Genomic DNA, 25,793 nt, shown 5'->3' with positions numbered 1-25,793 from the left:
AAAATAATATTACAACCCAGACAAATAGAGATCGCCCCGAATATTATAGAGCCAGATCAGTCAGCAGGGTCCTCTAATCGGACTCAAAATAATGTATTCAATGAACATTCTGATGATGGGTATGATGAAATGTGCTTGGAAGTTTTGAATCATGTTGAGGATGCTGGTTTATGCGATGATCCAGGTAAGATTTTTTTTCTCTTTATATATTATCAGCGCTTGATTTTATTTATTTTTATTTTTAAAATAGAATCTTATACGACTATGGTAGGAGAAAAGCGCGTGCACGTAGAAAATACACCATCACGTATTAAAACGAAAAAAGCTCGTATGGATAAAGCTAATATACCAGGTTTTGTTGAAGTTAAATCGGCACATAGTCGAAAAATCGTATGGTATTATGCCAAAAATCTAAATAATTTCGAAAATTATATTTCCTTTTTCGGTTCTTTAAAACTAGAATTAATCGATTTATTAAAAACAATTGTCACCTTCACTCCTATTAAGTTTAATTTAAAACTTGAAGCTACATACAACCTGCCTAATGTAAACAACTCTTCACAAAACAGGTCTTTCAAAACATCGGCTAGACCAATTTTCATTGATTCAGATATAAAGTTATTATTAGAGGAGGCATTCGCTACATTACTGAATGAAGAGGAAGTTTATGAAGGTAAAGGTAGTGGTTATACATTCGAAAAAATCGATGGTCTTCTATTAACAGTATACAAATACACACCCACGGTGATACTCCAAATATACATATTCCGATAAGAAATGACGAACCAAATAACGAAAACAATAACAATACTAATAACAGTGACAATCTTACATGTAACGAAAACAATACACAAAATGATAGATCTTTCAACGGACAAACCACATAACACATAACACTGTAGTCTTCTTATATTATGCTTCCACCCTTTTTAAATAACAAACGGGCAACAATCAAATTATTTAACCGAATTTAAAAAATACATCATAATTTTATGGTTCTTGACAATTTTAAATTTTAAATCGTCTAATATCCTGAATATTTTTCCAAAGCTTTCATACATAAATTAAAATCTAAAACTTGCAAAGTTTGTGTAATTTACTAGGTACCCCTTACTTGTTTAAAGCGTATGAAAAATTCGTTTGTTGTTATTCTTTTAATCATAGCTTGTCCTACCTGTTACCTTTATCATAACTTATAATTTAGGCATCCAACCACAGACACGTGGAGGTATTATTATTATTTTATTATACACCATACAATACTAGAGTCGTAAGCGGCTATTATTTTATCAATAATTGTAGTGGTAGACGTGCAGTAAACAAATTGCGTCCCAATAATATTTAACAACTACAGTGAGTACTACATTATAATTTATAATTGCGTATTGCGTCCTTTGTCCATGTTGATACATCATTTGATAATTCTCTATGAATTCGTTTAGATGTCTCATCAAAGAGATCGTCTATTGCCTTGTGTTTTAAATTATTGCTTAATTTTTGTCTATTTAATATTTCAACAGAATAACTTGCATGGTTATCCTCTCTGAAACGTTTAATATTTAATTTTTATTATTTAACTTAATGTATATGAAAACTGTATAAGCGTTTTCCTTACTTTTTAAATTTTTATGTTTTGATAAACTTGAAATATTTACCTCTATCTTCTTTCAATACCTAATGATTTTAATACTAAAATATTAAATAAGTAATAATATACATATTAAAGAATACATCCTACTATCTATATAATAATCGAAAAATAAATTTTAATATAGAATTACGACAATAATACGTACCAATATTCCTATGTATATATTAAAAATGTACTAGAGAGTATGAATAATTAATCCTGGAGTAAAAGTTCTATAGGAAAACCTATGTCTATTACTTTTCTGTATATTATACGCTAGTTCATATTAAAACGATTTAATTTTATACAATTATTGTAAATAATTTTTGTACAATTTATATAAATACTAAAATACCTTTAATTATTTACATGTTACACATTATTATTACTAGATAACATTTTTTTTTTTTGTTTGTTATGCATAACTCCTATAGATATTGGTAGGTACTTTTTATTTTACAGCTAAAATACTTTAAATTAATTAATAGTTTTTCTACGCAATATGATTTCCAAAGGTTCTTATTGATTTCTGGCATATAACAACGTATATAATTTATATAATGTGAAAATTTACCTATAATATGAGATATATAATAAAGAAATTTAACTGCAGTAATGTTTAAGTCAGCCTAATTTTTTTTTTTAAAACTAAGTTAAAAAATAAAAATTAATAAACAAGAATACAAGGTGTTCTATGAATATATAAATTATAAAGTAATATATTAAGTAATAAAATGAGTATAAGTAAAATTGTATTTAATAGCATTGGTGTTTTCTAATGTTGTGGTTTACTGCCATAAAAAATCGATTAAACATTTTTATCATTATACCTAATAATTTCATTATTTTTAACGTATTTCATCTAGAGATTTTTTCCGTAGCTTTTTTTCCAAATACAAATACGGATACGATAATTATTACCCATACGAGCACATTATATGAATAAAATATTTTATTTTATTTTAAAGTAAAGAGTTAAGTTAACTTATTTATTATCAATTTTCCTCAAATTTATCTCAGGATTGAAACAAACTTACTGCGTCGTTTGAAAAATAATTGTGGTACCGATAATAATCGGATCCTGCACAGCGATCAATCATCAATACAATAGTGTAATAGTTGGTAAAAGAACAAGAAGACCGGGTTCAATAAAATGTAATCCTATAATTAGAATATAACTTTAGACAATATAATATTAACTTGTGTGTAGTTAATATATTTACTTCTAAATATTAATGTCTGTTGCGTCCACTCACGTTTGATGTACCTATGTATAATATTTGCAATTTCGGAGCTGAGATGTTTATTATAATAAAGATTTTTAGGTACCTAATACTTACCTAGTAACTATGGCGTATAGGACATAAGAATATACAAAAACAGTGTAATAAATTTAATTCCGATACAAATGTACAATATTTTTGTCATCTATAATATAGATTCTATATAGTACGTAATACAATTTTTTTGCTAATTAAAATATAAGTTGAATAAATGCTGAATTAAAAATTTCATGACTAAAAATACCGTCATAATAACAAATGTCTCAAATGTATTGGATCTATAAATGTCTAAACGACTGGACGGGATCTGAATGACTGAGACTTGATAAAAATTCTTATCAGAATAGTTATCAGGGACTCGATTTTGCGGGATAAATTTGTCAGCATACCCTAATTGCATACTAAATTTTAATATCAAATGAAAGTTAATAATAAAGTATCCTAACGCCATCAGTTAGATGAGAAAATTTCGAGTAGGTACTACGACTACTCACGACGGTAACAACGAAAGAACGAAGCTGTCCATCATTCACAAATTGTCGTAGAACGGACTATTGCCCTTTTTTTTTTTTTTGAACTAACCCCATTAACAAAGGTATCTCAGGGAGTGCCAAAGGACAGATAATTTTCTAACTTAACTCGGAATTTTCACAGTTTTTACATGAAACTTTTTTTTATTAGCCACATTAAAAAAATCTTACATAAATTGTTTAAACTTAGGTTTCGTCCTTCAACGTCGAAATTACATCAAAATAATAAATATAAAAATATAATTGCTTTTATGTTATGATTATACATTTTAATAATTAATATAAATTGTTTATAATTTTGTAATTTTTAATTGATTATAACGATTATGTCAATTGATATATTCAGTGGCGTAATTGTGGGGGGCAAGAGGGGGCACTTGCCCCTCCCCCCCTGACAATTTTTTGAAAGCTAAAGGTATATATTTTAACCACGGGGGAGGGGTGGCGGGGTTTTTATAATAATAAATATATTACATTCATTATACATTGCCCCCCCCCTAGATTTTTTCCCAGTTACGCCACTGGATATATTATTTAATATAGTATACAGGTCACAACTCACAAATATTTTCAAAATTAATATTAAGTCCTTTATAAAACCACTTAACCACTCGTCTTATTATAGAATTTCATATCTTATGTTATAAGTACCTATCAACCTAACCAGCAACAAGCTATAAGTTTTTGAAAAAATTTGAAAAAAAATACATTTATAATAACTTTCTCAGCATCAAACTCAGATTTAATAAAAATGTCAAGTATTGTAACTATGTAGTTAATATACAGGTACTTAGCTATCGACATTTTATCATTTAGTTATTGTTTATACAGTTTTAAATGTCCATCGATTAAAAATTCTCCTATGACCTATGAGATAACCCGATGAATTAAAATTAAATAATGTCTGGTAATGACTAAAAAAATAAACTATTTATCTTATTTAATTGTGTATAATATTTTTATATTTTACTTATTTTATCAAAAATAATAATAATAATTTCCGCTGTATATATTGACTTTCTATAGTTAATTAAATATAAGTATATTGATAATTTTATTATACACTATAGGTACATCAATAATGACCTAGCTAGGCTATCAGGTTTATATTTGTTCAACAGTGATAAAAATGTGTTGTAGGACGTAGGTACCTACTAGATATTTACACTTATTCTCAATGTTTTCTTTAGTTGGTTAATTTACTGCGAACTGTACAGTTAATATATTTTTTTAATTTATTATATATTTTGCTTTGTGAATTAAATATATTTATGCAATATGATTTATAAAAGTAACAAACTTTTGTATGTATTAATCTTAATTTACATACACATTTTTAACGTTTGTCCAAGCACAATTTCATTTCATCATCACAGAATTGGTAAGTACCTAATAATTAAAATATTATGAAAGATTTAGTGTACTTAATAACTTATAAAACATATTATGTGCCAAATTTAATCAAGTGAGCTAATTATTATATCTACTTAATGACTTAGTGCAAAATAATTAGTGATACTAAACGAATTAAGAATATTATTAGTTTAAAAAATAATAAAAATAATCTAGGTATTAATTATTTTCAATAAATTATAGTTAATCGTTTAAATTTGAACAAATTAGATACTAAAAAATATGCTAAATAAAATATATTTATAATTGCACTTTTATTTTATAAATGCACGAACAAGAGATAATATCTAATATAATAATTATAATAAAATGTAATAAAACTTATTGTACGTATATATTCTTAAAATGTCATTGGATTTGATTTTGTTATGAAACTTAAACAAATTAAATTAATAAGTTTTAGTTTACTTAAGAACATTAAAAAAATATATACTGTGTGTCCCCAAAAACATCGTATACTTTATCACTCATTACCCTGTAAATATTTTTCAATTCTATTTGTGGGACGTTAAACTAGACTAATGGATCATAAAGTCCTATGAATTATAATTTTTTTAACTCATGTATTTTGGCATGCGTGACAAAACTTAATTTTTTAAGCAATTTTGATCTATCAACATGTATAGGTACTAAACTCAAAATTGGTGAAATTGGAGCTCGATATAACTTTTAAACAATGTTTTTAATTAATTAATTTTTTTCGTTCTAAACAACATAATATAAATTATAATACACTATAGTCTATCATTATAGCTGAATAATCCGGTTTCGCTCGTGTATTAAATAATAAAAGATTCGTGTTTTTTTTTTTTATCATACCTAATTAAACTATTTAAAGCCTAGCTATTTAATATGTAATATTTTTTATAGTTTAACTTAATTTATGATATTTATAACTAAAATTGAAAATAAGAAGAGTCTTTTACTCGTCTTTTGCTCATTTGGTACAACCTTGTGAAAAAAAGACACGCTACAATACCGTAACCTTTAAATACAAACTCCCCTCTCCCTCCCCTCAGACAAAAAAAAATTGAAAAATCTGACAACCTAGCGACACTCAGAAAGATATTTGGAAGAACACTGTGAATAAAAAATTGAAAAAAAGTTAAATAATGTTGTCACGAAATTGGAACATTAAAAAAGCCTTTTTTTCTTTTATATATATATAAGTATTATACATTTTATTATTAGAGTAATAAATTATTTGCTATCTATGATATATTATTATACATTATAAAATTACATTAATTAAAACAAATGTTCATTATAATATAAGTAATAATAATTCTGATGGATCGAAAAATACACACAATTATAAATAAAATAAATATTCAAATGTTTATTTATTTATTTATTAACGGATGGAGCCCTATACAACAATTTACAATCTGAATAATAAATATAAATAACACGTATAAGTTTATACATGGTTATAATTCGAGGCATATTCTACTCAACTCTACACAACGAGAGACTTTCGAATAATTTATACATTTATGGTGTTTAAAACGAAAAAATACGTAAGCTAAAAAAAAATTAATTTAATACATTTTTTTTTAAAGTTATATCTAGTTCTAATTTCGCCAATTGTTGATAGATCAAAATTGCTTGGAAAAATTTGAATAATTCGAAAATGATATTAAAAATGGAGGTTGCAATTTAAAAAAAATAAAGTCGTGTTACGCTTTGCGCATGCGCAAAATACACGAGGTAAAACGTTATAAGTCATAGGAATTCATGATCCATTAGTCTAGTTTGACGTCCTTTAAACAGAATTGAAAAATATTTACAGGGTAATAAGTGGTACCCCGTGTTTATAGACACGGTGTACACTAGAAATACAATTTTATAATAACTATTGCTTATTTATTTACATAATATTAAAAAATATAATAATACATATTATTATAATTGTTTACTTATTTGTTTTTAAAATTAGAATCATTTAACAAAAAAAAAAAAAAAATAATAACTTAATTTATTTTTCTGTTTATTAAAATGTTTAAGAATATGCCAAGTATAAACTGGAGTAGGTTATAAATATTTGAAATCAATAATGATAAAACATCTCATAATTTGCTTAAAATAATTATTAGTAATCGTGTATAATATCTTGTATAGGCAGGGTTCATACCCACTTTGCCGAATCCCAATTCGCCGACAACTCAGTTTGCCGACAAATATACCAGTTTTAAAATATTTTTAAAATATTCCCTTTTTGCCGACAGTTTAGTTTGCCGACGTCTTGGTTCACCGACAAATTATTAATAAAGTTTCAATTTTTACGATTCGCCGACAGTGGATGGTACATTTAAATCCGCCCCCCCCCCAATTATTTATGCAAATATACACATTACACTGTTTTGTAATGGGTGTTATAATGCCAATGGTTATGGTATATTATTATTTCAAAAATTAATATATATATATTAACATATTATATAAATATATATCTATTTTATATTCATATTTTTATACATTTAATTCATATATTTATTTATATTTAGTTTTATGCTCTTTTACCGAATAAAAGCAATAATACTTATAAGAGAATGTTCAATATAATTAAAGAAGCTGCCTTGAGAAATGATTTGGCTTTTAAACTAAAAACATTTCAAATTGATTTTGAAATAGGAATGATTGTTGCCAAAAAAGATTTATTTAGATATTACAGAGAAATAAAAGGATGCCTTTTTCATTTTGGGAAATCTATATGGCGTCAAGTACAAACATTTGGATTAGTGCACGATTATTATACATAATGATAAAGTAAAAATACTGTTCGAAGAATATATGCCTTATAGCTTTATGTATAATAATATAGCATAATCTACTTTTATTTTTATATAATATATCTACTGACAATGTATTAATAACCATTTATACATGACAAATTTATATATATTTTTATTTTTTAATAAGTCGGCAAATTGGGAACATGTAAATAAATAGTCGGCGAACTGGGATGTCGGCGAATTGGGATTCGGCGACGTGGGAAGTCATGATAGGCAGAATAAGCCATAAGGTAACTAGTACGTAATTACTAATTAGGTACTTAGATATTTCTAATATTTATTGATCATTGTTATATATCTAGTACACTGTACTATGACTTGTAAGTACCTATCAAAGATAAATCAAGGTGGTATATGAGAGGAAATTACAATGTTTATAAAATATATAAAAATTTATGAATATAAACTAAATTATATCATAGATGCATAAAATGTATTGACTTATGTGAGCAAGTGAATAGTTTGATATTGAACAATTACTTTGTTTGTATTTCAGATGTTTATGAGGATTATGACATTACGACGATTTATAAAATCACGAACAACAACAGCGGTTTGTAAATTATAAGCATTTTATTTTTACTACTTTACTACAAAATATTTATTTAAAAATTAAATAATAGTGGTTCAATTATAATTTGAATAAATAAAATACTTTATAAATTGGTCCTAACAATAAAACCTTTTTAATTTATCATGCCCAACCATTTATTTATTTAATCAACACTTCATATTGTATTGATTTAAGATTTAATCAATTTAAAATATCTGGCCTAAATAATATATTTTACAAATAATTTATTTTTTAATTGATAAATAAGTAAAATAATATCTAACTAAAATAAATTGGAAGCAACCACTAAATTCCATAATTTTGGGTACTTAAATATTATAATCTTTATGTTGAGCACTAACATCGTATTCTTTAAATTTAAAGTAGGTACTTAACTACTATCAGAATCCTTTTAACTTTCGTTTTCTTGGTATAATAGGTATAATATATTTTGAAATCTCAGTACTCCACAATATTCTTTATTTCACTATATTTGTCCCTTTATCAAATATGATTTTCTGACTAGAAAAAACTACTCGAATAAAAAATCAGCTTGCATAAAATTGCAACCATTTAAATTATAATGAAGGTAGGTACATAAAACGTAGATCCCGGCACTCATCTTGACTTACCCTTTATAGGTAAATTTATAAACATATGAAAAACCTGTAATGGACCCGTTTAACGATGATAATTATAACAAAAAACGATTAAAAATATTTTGCTTAAAAAATAATTTTTTCGATAATATTAAAATCACCATTTTATAAAGTTATTCATTGATAACATTAAAAAAAAATAATAATAATTTTAAAATCCGTTGAATTTTGAATAAATGGAGAGGTATCAAGTAAGTATAATTTCAACAATTTTAAAAATTATTAAATTTTACAGTTTTTGCAAGTACCAATTTTAAATTAATATACTATTCGCATTCTATTCGTTAGGAAAAGTTAACCTCCCCAAAAAATATCATCAATAATACCAATAATGTAGATACTTAATAGTGTTAAGTTAATACTTATTATCATTAATATTATACAGCAATACTAAGATTATGATTTTTTTTCAAACCTCACTTGTATAGTAATTAATAATTATATTTTAAGTATTAATTGTATAATCGAATATAAGACCATGGTCAATAGGTCACCGAATAAATCATAGGTACTTCACATTTACGATTTACCTATGTTGTATGCTAGTATTACGAGGATAATACCCATTTAGCCATTTTTATTATATAGAAAATAATAAGTTTAAAATAGGTTTTATAAAGACATGTTGATTGAAAACGAAAAGCATATTTAAATATTTTCATAATTTTTATCACATAATATTAAATTATAAACGTAGATCATACGAACAAAATAATATTTTGTACCCCGTACACACGCTTATGATCTGCACATTTATATACACAAATGGAAATTAAAGATTTAAATCCCAGTATGGGGTGATAAAATATACCTGATTTTAATTTACGAATATATCAAAATTGATGTTACACTACTCAAAGTGTAATAATCAGGGACGAAAGTACACAAAATGTCGAGTGGTAAGGGTTAAAAAAAAATGTCATAATCTTATTATTGTCGTATATTAATAAGTATACATTATGCTTTTATTGTAAAACAGGTATATGTAGTTAATTATCAACTACCTATATTATTTATAATTAAATTGTAATATTATAGTTTTATAGACAAACTTAAATTTTGTTTTGGGGATAGGTTTGCCACAATCAATTTATACACTGCACTTCTTTCCTGCCTACTATATTATTAGTTGATATTAATTGATTTTTATACTATATTGTCTATATTATATTATTATATACTGTAGTGCTGTACCTAGGTACCTAATCTATAAAAATAATTCAAATTACCAACTCATTTTTAAATTAATACTTATAACAGTTATAATCAAATTGTCTAAATTACTTTTATAAAGTTGACTCAATATAATCCCTAAAATTAGCAACGATATATTTTTTTTAAAAAGTAGATAATTAAATAATATTAAATGATAACAAATAACGCTTAACAAAGGCTATAAGTGGAATATTATGGACTAAAAATGTCAATTTCACCTTTTAACTGACGTACCGTGTAATAGTATCAACAAGATCGTAGTATAATTTATTACAATAACTAAAACTATGAAATTTAAATAGTTAAAACCAGAGCCGGATAACATATGTGCAAAATGAGTCTGTGCTCTAGAGGTGGCATCTTTCATATATTCATATAATATTATAGCTTATATATAGTGATATAACTAGAATGCCCGTGGCATAAAATCTTCTGATACCTCTTATCACTATTTGAAATTAAAAATAAACGTTTAATTATAATGTAAAGTGAATTATCAAAAAATATCGAGGAACATTTATGTATGTATAAAAAGTAATATAAATACAAATTATCAAGTCATTTGACATTAAATATAGGGAAAAAAATTTAGTCGAAATGTAAAAATATTAAATAAAATATTGATACAAAAATATCATTATAAGTAAGTACCTACAAGTTTTTATCTCGTTAATTTAAATTTTGAGTTTGATGGCCCCGGGGCCTGTGGAATAGAGCCTAGGTCACCCTAAGCCACTACCTATTGATACATGAAGTTTAATATGTTATTTCAAATTTTAATAGCTTTAATTAACAGTTTTTAATTTTAATGATGATAATGGTACCAAGTATAATATATTGTTTTGGGTGGCTTAGATCCTTAATTCGACTATAGTTTGAACATTTCATCGTATTATCTGTATAATATTATAGAATAATTTAATTTTCTTATGGCTTGAATTTAAATTGCATGTAAACATTATAGAATTATACTCCACGAGATAAAATTAATCTGAATTTTTAAATAACCAAATTAATTCATTTTTTCTCTTTAAATGATTATGTTATTTTTTAAATTATATTATATTTTTTAATTTTTTAGATAACGATAATCAAAGATTTCCAATTGAAATATATTTAAGAACAAATGCTATTGGAATGCCATTACAACTCTATAATGGTTTTCATACTATGTCAACAAATACAATAGAAATCGTTAATTTTAAAACATTTCAGAATAATAGTAAAATGAGTATTTCGTATAATTCAAATTCTTGGGAAGAAAAATCTATTAATATTAATGGTGAGTTATTAGTTATTAGTAGAAGGGTAGAACCCAAATTATTCTAACGGCCTAAAAAATATTATAATGTTTATTGAAATTTATTTAAATGCAATTTGAAAATTAATCAGTATTATATTATTACTGAAAAGGGGAGGTGGAGAGAATTGATTAGTATAAGTGCGGAATGTCCTTTGCTGGTTTTAGAAATTTGATGACATCTCTGTAAAATTGTATTGAACTGATGGACAGTTTTAATCTATTAACTGAACTTTTATACGTAAAAGTTTCACCGTTGATGATTGAATGGTTGTGTAGAAGGTCTTAAAGTTGTTAACTAGCCGGATGTAGATTATAAGGTAGGTATCTTGAAGCATCAGAAGTATCATACATTGGCTCATCAATTGCGATGTCTATGATTCGTGGTTAAAGTGGTCATGCTGTTTTTCAGCGAAGAGTGCTTAGCGATTTGTAGTTACGAAATGTTTGATTGTCTTTGACGAATAATATGGCGAGTTGTTAAGTTTAACCTGAAGTTTTCTATCCGCCATTATTATTACCTCACTGTATGTTATCGAAGTATTGATTTAGCATATTCTGTATTGAGTAAAAAAACCGTCGTAATGTCTGTTGTTATGCAAAGACATATTATAGAATTGAACTAGAGTTACGTATGTTTAAATTTTGGTCACTTACCCTACAATATTAGTATGACTTAATTTTTGAATATTTCTGAGAGGCTGAAACCCTAATTGCGAGTGAGAAGTATGTGTGGAAAAATTATTTTGTAAGTGTATATTAATCACTTTTGTAAATTAATCACTAATATATAAGGCACTGAAGTTGTTTTAAATAAATAAAGCGGAGTTTAATAATATTTAGTATGGGCATTGGGTATGACGGCGTTTAAAAGTTTTTAATAAATTATATTTATTATTTTTTTATAAGGATACTATTATGAGCATTGTAACTTGAACAATAACTACAGGAACCACCATCATACTACTGGTAAGATATAAAACGATACATTCAGGTAATTTTAAAAAAAATGTATACTATATAACAATATTGCCATACCTAAGTTATTACGTTGCTTATATAATATTATAGTTATTTATAATATTAAATTTTCTGTATGATATAAGTGATTACAATAAATAACTTAAAAAAAGTACCAAAAAAATAATACCATGTACAGAAATTGCTAATTTAAACACTGTGAAAATTTCATGTATCTAAACTCCAGAGTTATTTTCAAATAACAACAAAATGGAAAAAAAAAAGATTTTATCTAAAACTGGTTTTTCGCGTTTATTTCTATTTTTTCTTCAAGTAAGAACAGTACTGAGAATTTTTACTTTTAATTCACTAAAGTACCAATATGATTCATTTTGCTACCAAAAAATATATTGATGTTACAAGTCGAAGAATTTTTTTACTATTAAAATTTAAATGTGTTTAGACATAATAATAAAAACATTAAAAAAAACACATTTCATGAATAAAATAAATACATTTTTCGCTCTGTATTGAATATCAATGAATTATTAAGATATTAAAGTTATGTTTATATGAGAGAGTATTTAAAAAATATGTTGTATCGTATTCGTATATCGAGCTCGCGATTACCAGAACTCGTAGAATATGTTGGTGAAATTGGTCCTAAGCAGACATCCGAGGTCTTGCCAAACATAGCAATTAGTCCAGTCAATACGGGTTTTTGCCTTGCTAAAAAATACTTAAGTTTTGAAACTTGGCGAAAAATGTTGTCTTTGGACTCTGATTGACCAAAAAAATGCACCATCCCTTCGAGGTCTGCAACCGTCCGCTATCTTGGATTTTAGGTGAAATCTTTCACTTTTTTACGGTTTTTACAATATCTCTAAAAATATTAATTACAATAAAGATAAAATATGTGAAAATTGAAGATCGTAAAATTTGTGACAAGAAAGGGTCCATATATTTTTAGCGTAAGAGTAATAGATAAGCGACAAAGTTCATCCGCCCGTCATAGAATGTGGTGCCGCGCGCTATAATGACGTATTATATATTATGTTCGTGATATTTGTCGCTTAACTATTACTCTTAAACTAAACATGTATAGAACCTTTCTTGTCAAAAATTTTATGATCTTAAATTTTTATGTAAACTATTTTCATTGTAAAGTTAATAACTTAAGAGATATTGTAAAAAAACTGTAAAAAAAATGAAAAATTTCAACTCAAATCCAAGATGGCGGACGGTTGCGAACCTCGGAGGGATGACACAATTTTTTGGTCAATCAGGACCCCAAAATAAAACTTTTCGCCCAGTTTCAAAACTTTAATATTTTTTGCAAGGCAACGCCTTTTTTGGAGCCCTATTGACTGGACTAAATATAGTATCACAAGTAATATGAAATATAACAATTAGTGTAAACATACTTTAATCAATCTACATAATATATAAAAATATGCATCAACTATAATAGCACGTGTACGAATTATGACTATTCGTGCTGGTCAGCCACAATGTTCGAAGGACACAACAGCAAGATCATGGTTGATTTCAGATTTATAAGACCTCGGGTACAGAATAAGCATACCAAACAAGCCAGTAGCCACACATAAAGAAGCCCTCAGTATTAAAATTAAAATTTTTTTTTTTTATTAATAATAATACTATTTAAATTTTTTTTCATAAACCATTATCTATTCACTTGTAAATTGTAATGCGTTTATACAATAATGTATACCTACGTTAAGTTATTAATTGTATGTGTATATTTTTTTCAATTCATTTTGAATAAAACCCCCCTCCCCTTTGAAATCCCTAGCTATGCGCCTGATTATAATATTAATATTATATTATATGTTTCAACTTTCCATATAATATTTAAATTTAAATTTGCTCAATCATTATTTTAATACATATTATTTTATATAATGTTTGCACATATCTACTACCTACACCGCTGTAGTGGTAAAATGCAGTCGTACACACCATCACTGACAATATAATTTTACCATTTTTACCACTACCTGCCACTGCAATTTATGCAAACTAAAAATAACATAAATTGGAATCTGTCATAAACACGTTACACAAATATATAATAATCTTACTATGATTTTAAACCCAAGTCACAAATAGATTATAATTTAATAATACCTACATCCAAGCTATCAACACTAATATGTTGAATTCAACGTACCTGCGTATTGCATAATGTTAATAAACCGCGTTAATTATTTTCAGAAAAACAATTATATAATTATTGCCATAAAGTTTTTGAATATTTATTCAAAGATAGTGATTGCCTATCATATAATACGTTTTATGATTCTACTAGAGGCCAAACAGTAGTAATGAAAGAAGACTGTACAATTTTTACATTTTATTGGACACCCGATAAAAACCAAACATGTTTAACTATGACATATTATATTTATCAGAGAATTGATGACGAGAAATTTGTTATCACGTTGAATATGTACGATAAAAATAATATGGTTATATCTTCAACCAAATTGAAAAAATATGTAATACTTTTTATTATAGATTCTGAGTGAATCAAATATTATAACTATTTGTTTAGAAATAATAATAATAATAACAATACAATCTATTTCAGAACGGTATAAGCACATTGAAAATTACAAACATTGATTTTAAGAACAACGAGAGATATAAGTTTTCATTACACATTGATTTTTGGAAATTTATTCATTCTAGTTCAGATGATAGATATAATTTCCGATTTGGATTCATAAGAATTGCCCAATGTTCAAATTATGGTAAACATATATGTAAATATTAATATTTATTTAAATTGAAAAAAATAGCTGCAGGTTTTATCCACTTAGATTGTGTATGACGCATATATTGTATTTTTATGTAATTATAATTTAAATTAAACAATATATATATATATGGTATAATTATAATATTATTATAACTAGCTGTATTATCCAACTTTGCCTAGGTTAAAATTAATTAATTTTTCTATATTTTTTATTTTGCTTCAGCTTAAATATATAATATAAACACAATTATTACAATGAATCATTTTATAATTTTCCACTTCTTAATTTTAGACTTATTTTTGATACAAACACAAAAAACTGGAGACATATCCAATTAATGATTATTAACTGACGTAAATCTAATATCGCTAAGATTTTATATATTATAGATACATATAGTATAATTATATCTAAATTTGCAAAAAAGCATATTTAATTTGAATAAATCAGTCAAACTTGAAATAATATAACAAGTCAAAAAACTCTTTAAAGTAATACTATTTTATACATTAATTATTATGATTTATAATTTCTTTATTTTGTTACATATTTTTAACATTAAATTATGGAGGGGGGGCAATAGAGAGGCAAAATCAAATGTTGGGTGGGCATTTGCCCACCCTGGCTTCCGCGTAACGCCACCCCTGTTTTTGAATATCATGTGCGTATAGGCCAAATAGATTTATCAATTCTGTCAAAACGTTTTATTTAAAAAAAAAGTTATAAAATATAAACAAAAATGATTATGAAAAATATCCAAAATACAGAATAGGAACAAAATGCAACTTTTTGGAGTGATACATTTTCCTGATGAATATTGTCAATTTTTATTTGCTGGAAGAAAATTATTAAATGTTTAGCCTCCGAACATTCAACTCAATTGTTACACTACTATATTGTAACATAATTAAATATTTTATTATTATAAATTTAATGTTTCCAGATGAAGAAGATGTTCGAATTATTACTGTGGATAGTTCTTTTAGTAAAAATCCAATATCATTCAATATTCTTGAAAATGGTAAGATTTAAAAATTCACAATAAATATTAATTAAAATAAACATCTTAATAATTATTGATAATAATGTAAAAAGTATAATATTATAATTATATAATTATTTATTACTATTGTTGTTCGGTGCACCATGTAAGAATACTTTTTTGAAAAGTTATGGCTATAAATAATATATTCAATAAGTACTCTCCTCAAAAGAACGCATTTCGGCGACGATAAAAAATTATTCATTCTTGCGTATTTCCGTGACTTCACATACCTTTGCTTGATCATTGAACTTGGAATGATAGTAACATAGTTCATCTCTCATTTTTTTCAGTTATAAAATACTTAGACCTTGTTATTTCATATCAACATTTTTTTTAAACCACGACTCCATTTACTTAAAGAAAAGTTAATTAATAGCCTTGGTAAGTGAAACGATTTATAGTTTTAATTCTAAATGAAAATTGTTACGTTGCTTCTCGCTGGTCACAATTACGACGGTTTTTATTTCACTAACCTCGTTAGTGAATCAGCTATATTTGACAAATTAGATAAAGAATCTGTGCTGGGGTAGTAAGTATGGTTTGTACTTGTACCTGCAATCATAAATTCTGTAACAAATCTTCACATAGCTAGTTGCCTAATAACTGCTACATCTCGGGGAGCAAATATGATGCTTTTTTTATCACCCAGTTCTAAATTCCGCAGTAACTTTTTAAATTTTCCTGCAATTCAGACAAACGCTCGGCAAGTACTTATTTCAACTCTATAAGTATTTTTTAATGACCAGTGGATTTTCCAAAATATTGAATACGCATATCCGTATGTGAGAATGTCTCTGTCTAGCGCGCCGACAACTGCAAAATATACGTCACTATAGTGAAACTTTATTTCATCATCGATAATATTTGATGTTACAAAATAAAACCCTAGCTGAATAAATCACATTTTAAGGTTTTGTACTCCAAAATTGCGTTGCCTTGAAATTATATATAAACATTGGCTGTTGAGTCAGCTTGGTTTGCGTTGTCCGTCACGTTGTGTTGCGACTTTTTTTTACGCTAAGTTCGCCAAATTGTAGAGTAAGGTTATGTGTAACTGAAAACTATAACAATTAAGTAAACTTTAATACCGATTCTTTATTGTTAGTTAAAAAACTAAATTTAATTTAGTATTACAATATAATATAAATTTAAATTATTCTTGTATAATTTTTGTAATATTATTAAATTATACATAACCCTTAAAACATATTGTATAATAATAAAAAGACGTAGTACCTGCATATGTTGTCTCCGTCTAAAGGTAGTTTCCCTGCTACATCCAGACGCCTAGATCCAGGGTTGTGCCGATGATTTGCGGGGTTCGGAGCAGAGTAAAATTGCGGGGCCTAAAATGTCTAAAATATCACTATTTCACGTCAGTTGCATATATATAGCGTAATTTTTTTATCATTAAGCACTTATTATTTCAAAAAATGTTTACTTTTTCAATTTTTTTTTCAAATTTTTTTAGATTAATGCTTTTCTATAAGTATATATCATTTTTATTTTTTTCACCCTTATATTTAATAATGAAATTATTATCAACTTTTGGTTTCCAAATAGAAATCTATGTTTAAAATATCATAAAATAGTAGGGCTATTTTTTTATGAACTTTAACGTTAACATTATTATTTTTAATTTAACCATTAGTGAGTTATAGCTACTGAAAGTAAGGTGGTTTGAGGTTTTTAAGTGTTTGCCCTACAGATTATTATGGCTGAGGCATTGGTAACTACAACAGGTACAAAGTACATCACAGCGTTGATAACGAGTTTAATGAAACAAGAAGTATTATAAAAACCGAAAACCACTTAACTTTAAAAAGCTATATCTCGCTAAAAAATTAACGAAAAATAATAGTTTTAAAGTTAAAATTCATAAAAAAATAGCCTTATTAATTTAGCACATTTTAAATATAGATTGTCATTTGAAAATTAAAAGTTGATAGTGGTTTACCTAAAAAAATAAAAAGGTGAAAAAAAAATAAAAATTTCATACAGTTTGAGAAAAGCATGAAACAAAATATTTTGGAAAAAAAATGAAAAAGTCAATACTTGACAAAATAATGAGTGTTAAATGATTAAAGAATTACCCTGTATAGTTCCCCAAATTTGAAACTCAAATGTGCTCAAATAGTCTTAACAAATATAATACCTTGTGTCTACAACAATATGAATAAGTAAATAAATTAATAATGCAACATGTCATATAATCAAACTTAATATATTAAATAATAATATTGACAAAATAAGACGATAAATATAAAATATAGTAATAGGTACTATATAAAAATATATTAAGAATTAACTTTTCTACTTTTTAAATCCGCGAATTGATCAAAAATATCATCATATTTTAATTAGTCAGCAATTTCTTTTTTTATAGAGATTATAGCTAAATTGGTGACATTTTCTTTTACAATTTTACATCAAAAAAAATTAAATGTAATTTTTTTTTTTTGCTTATCCACTTGACTTTTTTTTATTGTATCTATGAAAGCGGGGCTTGTCCAATTGTGGTGAGAACGCGGGGTCCGGGGCGAAGGCTTCGCTCGCCCTGCTGAGACCTTAGATTATTATATGTATTTTGTGTGTGACTACAGGTTTCCCTACTCGCATTTGACGCGGCGTCCAGACTACCGCATCAAAATGTTCAAACAGCAAATTTAATTTTCGTTTGCCTCAACAGAGGACGACGCTTTGGTTGCACTCGTAGAAAATATTAAAGTTATTTCCGATAGTGCCCACAAAAAGCACAAAGATAATTTTTTAAGGATAATAGAATATTCATCTCCTTTACTCTTAAAGTCAACTTTACTGGGGTCAGGCAAAAATAATGGCATTAATTTTTTTTTTATAACTGCTTAAGTTTCTCTCACTATAATGCTAATATAGCTGTGGCCGCTGTGGGAAATACAGGAAAGATTCTCCTGTTGTCAGATACCTGAAAAAGAATAAAAAATTTTAATAAATACCTAGTATACTCAAATAGAAAATTACCAAGAATATTTACTCCAAATTAAAATGTATTTTAGTACAATTTTCTATAAAAATAAATAATTTTAAATATTTTAGAGTTTGAGTGGTTCAATGAATGTATTGATTTTACCTGGGATTTTTTTTGTGTCTGTAAGGTATCACCTTTTGGGATAGTAATTTATGATTTTATAAAGCTATATATATATATATATTATGTTAATTGAAACTTTTTAAATGTAATATTATATTTTATACACAGAATAATATTTTTAAATGCAATATTCTAAGATTTATAAAATAGTATACTACTCGTATAAAATTACTAATCAATACATTTTTTTTTTTAAAAACGTTGTCTAATTTATTTTAATTTTATTTAAAAAAAAAAAAAAACGAAGTTAACCTCAAAGTATGTGCAATGTCCTAGTATTTTCTCTGGAGATATTGGCTCAGGTATACGTAATGTTGGTTTTTTTGTTATTTCTTCTTGGACCAAAGATAAAATAAAATTGAATTGTTCACGATTTAGACGAAGGAATTCCCAAAATTTGTCATCGTCATCAATAAGATGTTTACTAATCAATTTTTTAAAGAACCTTCGGTGTTCTTTATGAAAAACAAACTTTTGAACTTTTTTTTGGAATTAAGTTTACATAGTATTACACAGTATTACATAGTAGCCAATTTCAATTTCTTCATTACGAAGCAACAATTCATAAATAATTATATTATTATTATTAATAATACTGTTCAAAATTAGATTTTTATTCATATAAAACATTTAAAAAATAAAGAAAATAATAAAGAACGTACGTAGGGGGAAATCACGTACGGAAAAGACAACGGTTATGATTCAATTTTGTAAAATCAAACTAAAGGGGTATAAGATAAAATAATAAAATCTACGGTGTTTGGACGCTACAGGGAAACCGCACTTTACACATGTAAGAAATATCAAAATTTCGTACATTTTAATATGATCATAAATTACTTAAAAATAATAACAATAAAAGACTATGTGGGGCCCCGGGCCCTGGATAATAATCTTACTTTAAAAATGTACCTATATAATACGTCAGTCACTCTAGCTATTATCAAAACTAACAACACAATATTGAAACTACTGAACAAAAATTTGCAATGTCGTACGTGTGTAAGACGGAGACAAAACAATCAGATACTACGTCCTATTGTGCGTTTTTTAAGGAACATTAAATCAGTTCGACCACCCGGGCAACAATCAAATTTCAATCTCTATAATATGGTTATGCAAAATCTCCGATTACAAGATATTTTAGTACAAGAAGTTTATTTTATATAAATTCTTATAAATATTAATTTATGTACAATTTCGCATATTTTCTAATTTATAAGTGTTTAAATGCATAATTAATAGTTTGTAGCGCATTCAATTATTCACAACCTTAGTTATAATTTATAAACAATTAAACTAAAAACAACTCTATCATTTTAAATTATAATTTTGTTTTTTTTAAATAGGTGTAGTGAAACGTTCCGATGAGTTCTTAAATCCATGTTTAAATGGTGGATATTTTACGAAATTGTCAAAATGTGTTTGTCCTCCTGGTTTTAAAGGACAATTTTGTGAAACAGGTAATTAAAAATTAAGTCGTTATCTTTAGATAATTTAATATTAATATTTCCAATACCCACAAATAATTAATTTAATTAATATAATATGTGAGGAAAATTGTAACCATTAATGTTTCCTATTAAAAAACTTTAATTAAGTTGGTAACTTGTAATAATGTTAAAATATTCAATACTTAGGGAAATAGTTTAGTAATTATAGGTGTATTATTTTCTATTTGTCGGGAAGAAAGGCAAAATATGGTAAATAGTTTTTACTAATTGTATTGAAAAACATTGTGGTGAGATAATTTCCCAAAAACCTCGATAGGTAAATATTAACGATCTAACATTATATTTTATATTTATGATTTATTGAATAAAAAGTAAATATGACAATACAAGAGTTAGGATGAAATACTGGTTAGAATATTTCCCTTTTGTTCTGCAGATCCCATGGGATTTCAATTTTAATGCCTCAACCACAAAAATTCGGGAGGTGCCAGGCTCACCCGTCAACCCCCTTATACACGCCTATGATTAAAACTTAATTATGATGTATAAAAAGAATAAATAAATGGCTAGATCCGCGTCTGAATTCTTTGACAGAAATTTAATAATTTCAGGGTGTGGGTTAAACTCTTACGGATCTGACTGTAAGGGAGTTTGTTCAATGCGAGCTGATAAAATGTGTCGTGGAATGTTAATGTGTACAAGTTATGGGTGCACATGTCCAACAGGACTAACCGGTCCACAGTGTAATGAAGGTAGGTAAATAATAGAAGAATATTATTATATAATATGTTACGGAAAATTATGTTAAATAGAAATTAATGTTATTCGCCTGTTATTAACAATTATTGACCAAATACACAGGTCATTATTGATTTAGACCAGATATGCACGTGAATCTCAAATACTAAAACTGAAAAATTATGTTCTAAGTATTAACTATGCATTTCATTTACTGTCACACAACTTTTCAGCCCCGAGACAGACGCAACGTTTATTTGCAATCATTCTTGCAATGACAACGCCACAGGTACCTTCGAGGGCCCGCGTCAGAACTATATTACTAACTGCTTCTCCCACTGTCTACCATTTGATAATTTGATCACATTGTTCATATCTAATAGTTTTTCTTCGCAAGCAGCTATTTCTTGGCATGTGTGATTGTAGGTACTTAAGAAAACTATGTTGTGTGCCAATAAAATAAATTTTAATTACTTTTAATATAATTAAACAACTTTTAATTTCAATGATATATTTTGTCATTAATAATTAATTTACAGAGTTTGTGTAAGTCATGTTCAACTTGGGTGACTACTGACTAGTGACAACTTTTGATTTTGTCTTTATCAGTGATTGGTTCTTTAGTTATTGTTTCTAAATCTTCTTCCGTAATGACTTTTTTATTTCATCATTTAGAAGATTAAATGACAATAACCCACCATCACTTAATCATTGCTCGTTGGACATTATTTTTATTTTATAATCAATATTTACCATATCATACGATTCATACGGTTATTGTCGTTATTCACTAAAAAATAACGATAATTCTCACATTTGTTGCTAAATAACATTATAATAACCGGTAAATAATTTTATTACTTATTTTACGATATAACATCATTCACCGTAGCATAATATATAAATAATTTATATCATCAGTAATTTATTAAATAGTTTATTTTATTTTATAGACTGTACATTAGGTACATATGGAGCTGATTGTAAACAAACGTGCTCCAGTAATTGTCTTGATAATACATGTGATCAATATACAGGTGTCTGCTTACATGGATGCTCAGCAGGATACTTACTACCATATTGCCGTGAAAGTAAGTTACATTTTTGGTAAAACATAAAAACTTATTCTGTATGATATTATTATAGGAATAGTTAATGGTTAACCTATTTATTATTTATGAATCGTGTATCATATATAATCTATTCTGTATTCTATATATGTTTCATGAAAGGTTTTATATATTATGAACCTTTTAACATGTTTAGTTGTTGAAATTAAAGCTTGAGTGAATTTGAGGATTGAGGTATTTACACAAATAGTAACACGACTTTATAATTATAATAACAGTATAATATAAATGTAACATAAAACTGATCTAGACACACATCGTATGATGTACCGTGTCCGAAAGTGAGTTATACATATAAGACAAGAGCCCTATAACTACGCGTCGTTGACGTCATATAGTCATACCGGGCGACTTTCATTTGGGCGAACAACCCAAAATAACATATCGTTTGGGCGAATTTATATATATCATTTGGACGAAATTTACACGGAACCCTAATTTATCTAATACATCGTATGTGATATTCACATACACGTAATAATTAGAATATACATTTTAATTTTGAAATATACAAAATTATTATCATTTTATACATTTTATTAACATATTATATATACTATATAGTATATTATGCAGGACTAAATATTTTAAAATATATGCCCGTTTTGTCTCCGTCTTAGTACAATCTAACAAATTATTGTTCACTATCTATATTTGTAAATTGGTTTTTACACTTTAAAATAGTTATCACCAATCAGCCGAAACGAAATAATAATAATATTGGTAAACAGAAAACTGGTACGGTCTTTATAAACGCGGAATACTGGTACGGTCCACAATAGTCAAGGTTTCCCAAACTTTTATCAAAAAAAAAAAATAATAATAAAATATAAACAATTATTTTTAATTTCATTTTACCGACGATCGATGGGATACCACGACTCACGAGTGACTGCGAGTGAAAATAATACCTTTAAGAACCCGTTTTGAATCAAATATACACAATACCTTACCGCCTAAAAGTTCAAAAATAAAAATACTTAGCAAGACAAACTACACAACGAATGTGAGAACTTCTAAAATAAATAAATTCAAATAGGACAATTTTTAAATAATATAGCAAAGTATACTAAATAATTATTATTAATCATAAATTATTTTATATTATATACATTGTACCTATATTTTATATTTATTTTACCTGCCTGCTACTTTGTATGTACTTATTTGTGTTTTTGGTTAATTTTGATTGCTAACATTATTTTTTTGTTTTAAGTATTATTTAAATTTAACTTGTTGACAATGGTGGTTTATCGAAATTATATTATAAACATTGTAAATATTTTAGGATCCCTGAAAATTAAATTTTGAATAGTACTAGTTTTCCGCGTTTTTTATTTCTTTTGTTATAAATGTATGGACCGTACCAATATTCCGAGCATCAATAATATTAAGTTAAAGACGTTGTAGTAAATACAAATATCAAAATTATTGTATAGATATGAATAATGTTACTTTCCTATTATTCAATAATTTATAAATTCGCCCAAACGATTGGTTAATTTCTCGTCCAAATGATATAATGCTCTTTATCTCAATAATGCTCAGGTAAATTGTGGGTTATTCGCTTATTCGCCCAAATGAATGATGCCCGTCATACCTATGTGTGTGTGTGACATTAATAAGTATTGCTTCACATTACAATGAAAAGTTAAACTATGATACATAATATATTGGCACATACACCCACACCCGTGTGCTTACAATGTTTGCATACTGATATTAATTGTAAATTTCAACATTAGTGACTATTAGTGCCAGGTAATTCTTTAAACTTCCATAGTCTTTAATTTCTTTATTTTGATTGAATCAATAGCATAGTTGTACTTATTATTGAAATATTGACGTTTTAATAATACATAAATGAATAAGTAAACTTTTGAACAAATTATTAACAACTGAAGCTTAAAATGTATTAGTGCAGGTTACACGCTCAACTATTGAGTAAGTTAATCAAGAAACTATAGGGACTCTATAAAATTGATAATAATTACCTATTTGAGTTCTTGTATAAGCTTAATTAGACTTATAGACATATTATTAGATTATTTGTCTATTATGTCGTTCAATATATTTTAAATATTTTTAAACACTTTCTTAAAATACTTATTTTATACACAATGTCTACACAATGTCAGTGCCATGACCAGGCTTCCGTACTCGACCCCCAAAATGTTTGACGACAATAATGTTATTAATTTAATTATCGTTTGTGGTGATAAAGTAACGCCGCTTAATTGATCTTGATTTTATAATATGTATAATTATTTGAATTATATTTTCAGAAATACAGTGCAATTATAAGCCCGGATTAACATAATTTTGGGCCCGGGGCCAAACATTTTTAGGAGCTCATACATCGCCGCGCATTGGCAAGATATTGACCTACCAAGTTTTAGAATTTCTAAAGTTTGATTATAGCTACAGCTACTGTACGGTTTAAAGAATTCAAACCAGTTATATTTTCTACCAATTTGTATACTAATTTATCACAAAAATAAAAAAAATTCGACCAAACACTCAAAATCAGCTCATATTTTGAGCAGCCCACCGAGTTTTCCTCGGTAGTTCGCCAGACCAATCCAGCCCTGGGCCCATAACCATAATCAAAATATTGGTGACCCACAAATAAAAATATTTCAGACCGAAACAAATTATATCTATAAATTTATTTCTTACTTTTTTAAATGCAAAAATAAAAATGTTATTTGTATAAATAATTGTATATGTTTCTTTTGATATACAAAATATACTATTATTATTATATCCAAATATTTCTGATTTGATAAAAAAAAAACGTACTATTCGCCAGGGGCACATTATTGTTTGATATCCAGTGGCGTATATATGAGGTGATTTGGGGGTTCAATCCCTTCCCAAAATGTATAGTTGGTACGAGCATTGATTTTGATTGTATAATTAAATGGAATTTAAGAATGAAAATTTTTTAAGCTCCCCTGAAATTAATTGCTATGTACGCCACTGTTAATATCCGTTGTGAGCCCAGAGCCATGCCCCCACTCTTAATCCGGGCTAGAGTGCAGATTTATTTGTTGTCATAATTGGCCATCAAAAATTTAGCCTCCCCCCTCCGAAAAAAATCCTGGCTACGGCACTGCACAATGTCAATAATTAAAAAAAAAATTGTATTAACTATTTGTAATGTGTTTGA

General features: G+C 26.6%; 1 protein-coding gene across 2 annotated transcripts in view; it reads left to right on the top strand.

Moving 5' to 3' along the window:
- Window positions 1-4,584: 4,584 nt before the first annotated feature.
- Window positions 4,585-25,793, top strand: part of LOC132932011 (tenascin-like) — a 28,527-nt gene continuing 7,318 nt past the window's right edge. Inside the window, exons 1-10 of one of the 2 annotated variants that reach the window (XM_060998174.1) lie at window positions 4,585-4,824; window positions 8,148-8,204; window positions 11,160-11,360; window positions 12,288-12,347; window positions 14,577-14,860; window positions 14,953-15,115; window positions 16,068-16,145; window positions 20,649-20,762; window positions 21,365-21,505; window positions 22,445-22,582. In XM_060998174.1, coding sequence (XP_060854157.1) covers window positions 4,722-4,824; window positions 8,148-8,204; window positions 11,160-11,360; window positions 12,288-12,347; window positions 14,577-14,860; window positions 14,953-15,115; window positions 16,068-16,145; window positions 20,649-20,762; window positions 21,365-21,505; window positions 22,445-22,582 — 1,339 coding nt within the window. In that variant the 5' untranslated portion in view covers window positions 4,585-4,721. Of the gene's footprint in view, window positions 4,825-7,796; window positions 7,882-8,147; window positions 8,205-11,159; window positions 11,361-12,287; window positions 12,348-14,576; window positions 14,861-14,952; window positions 15,116-16,067; window positions 16,146-20,648; window positions 20,763-21,364; window positions 21,506-22,444; window positions 22,583-25,793 lie in introns of those variants that run through there. The other variant, XM_060998175.1, reaches the window with a different exon arrangement.

This window comes from Rhopalosiphum padi, chromosome 1 (assembly GCF_020882245.1).
Source record: "Rhopalosiphum padi isolate XX-2018 chromosome 1, ASM2088224v1, whole genome shotgun sequence".
NCBI lineage: Eukaryota > Metazoa > Arthropoda > Insecta > Hemiptera > Aphididae > Rhopalosiphum > Rhopalosiphum padi.
Note: the sequence above shows the minus strand (reverse complement) of the source record. Positions and strands in the feature narration are given on the sequence as shown.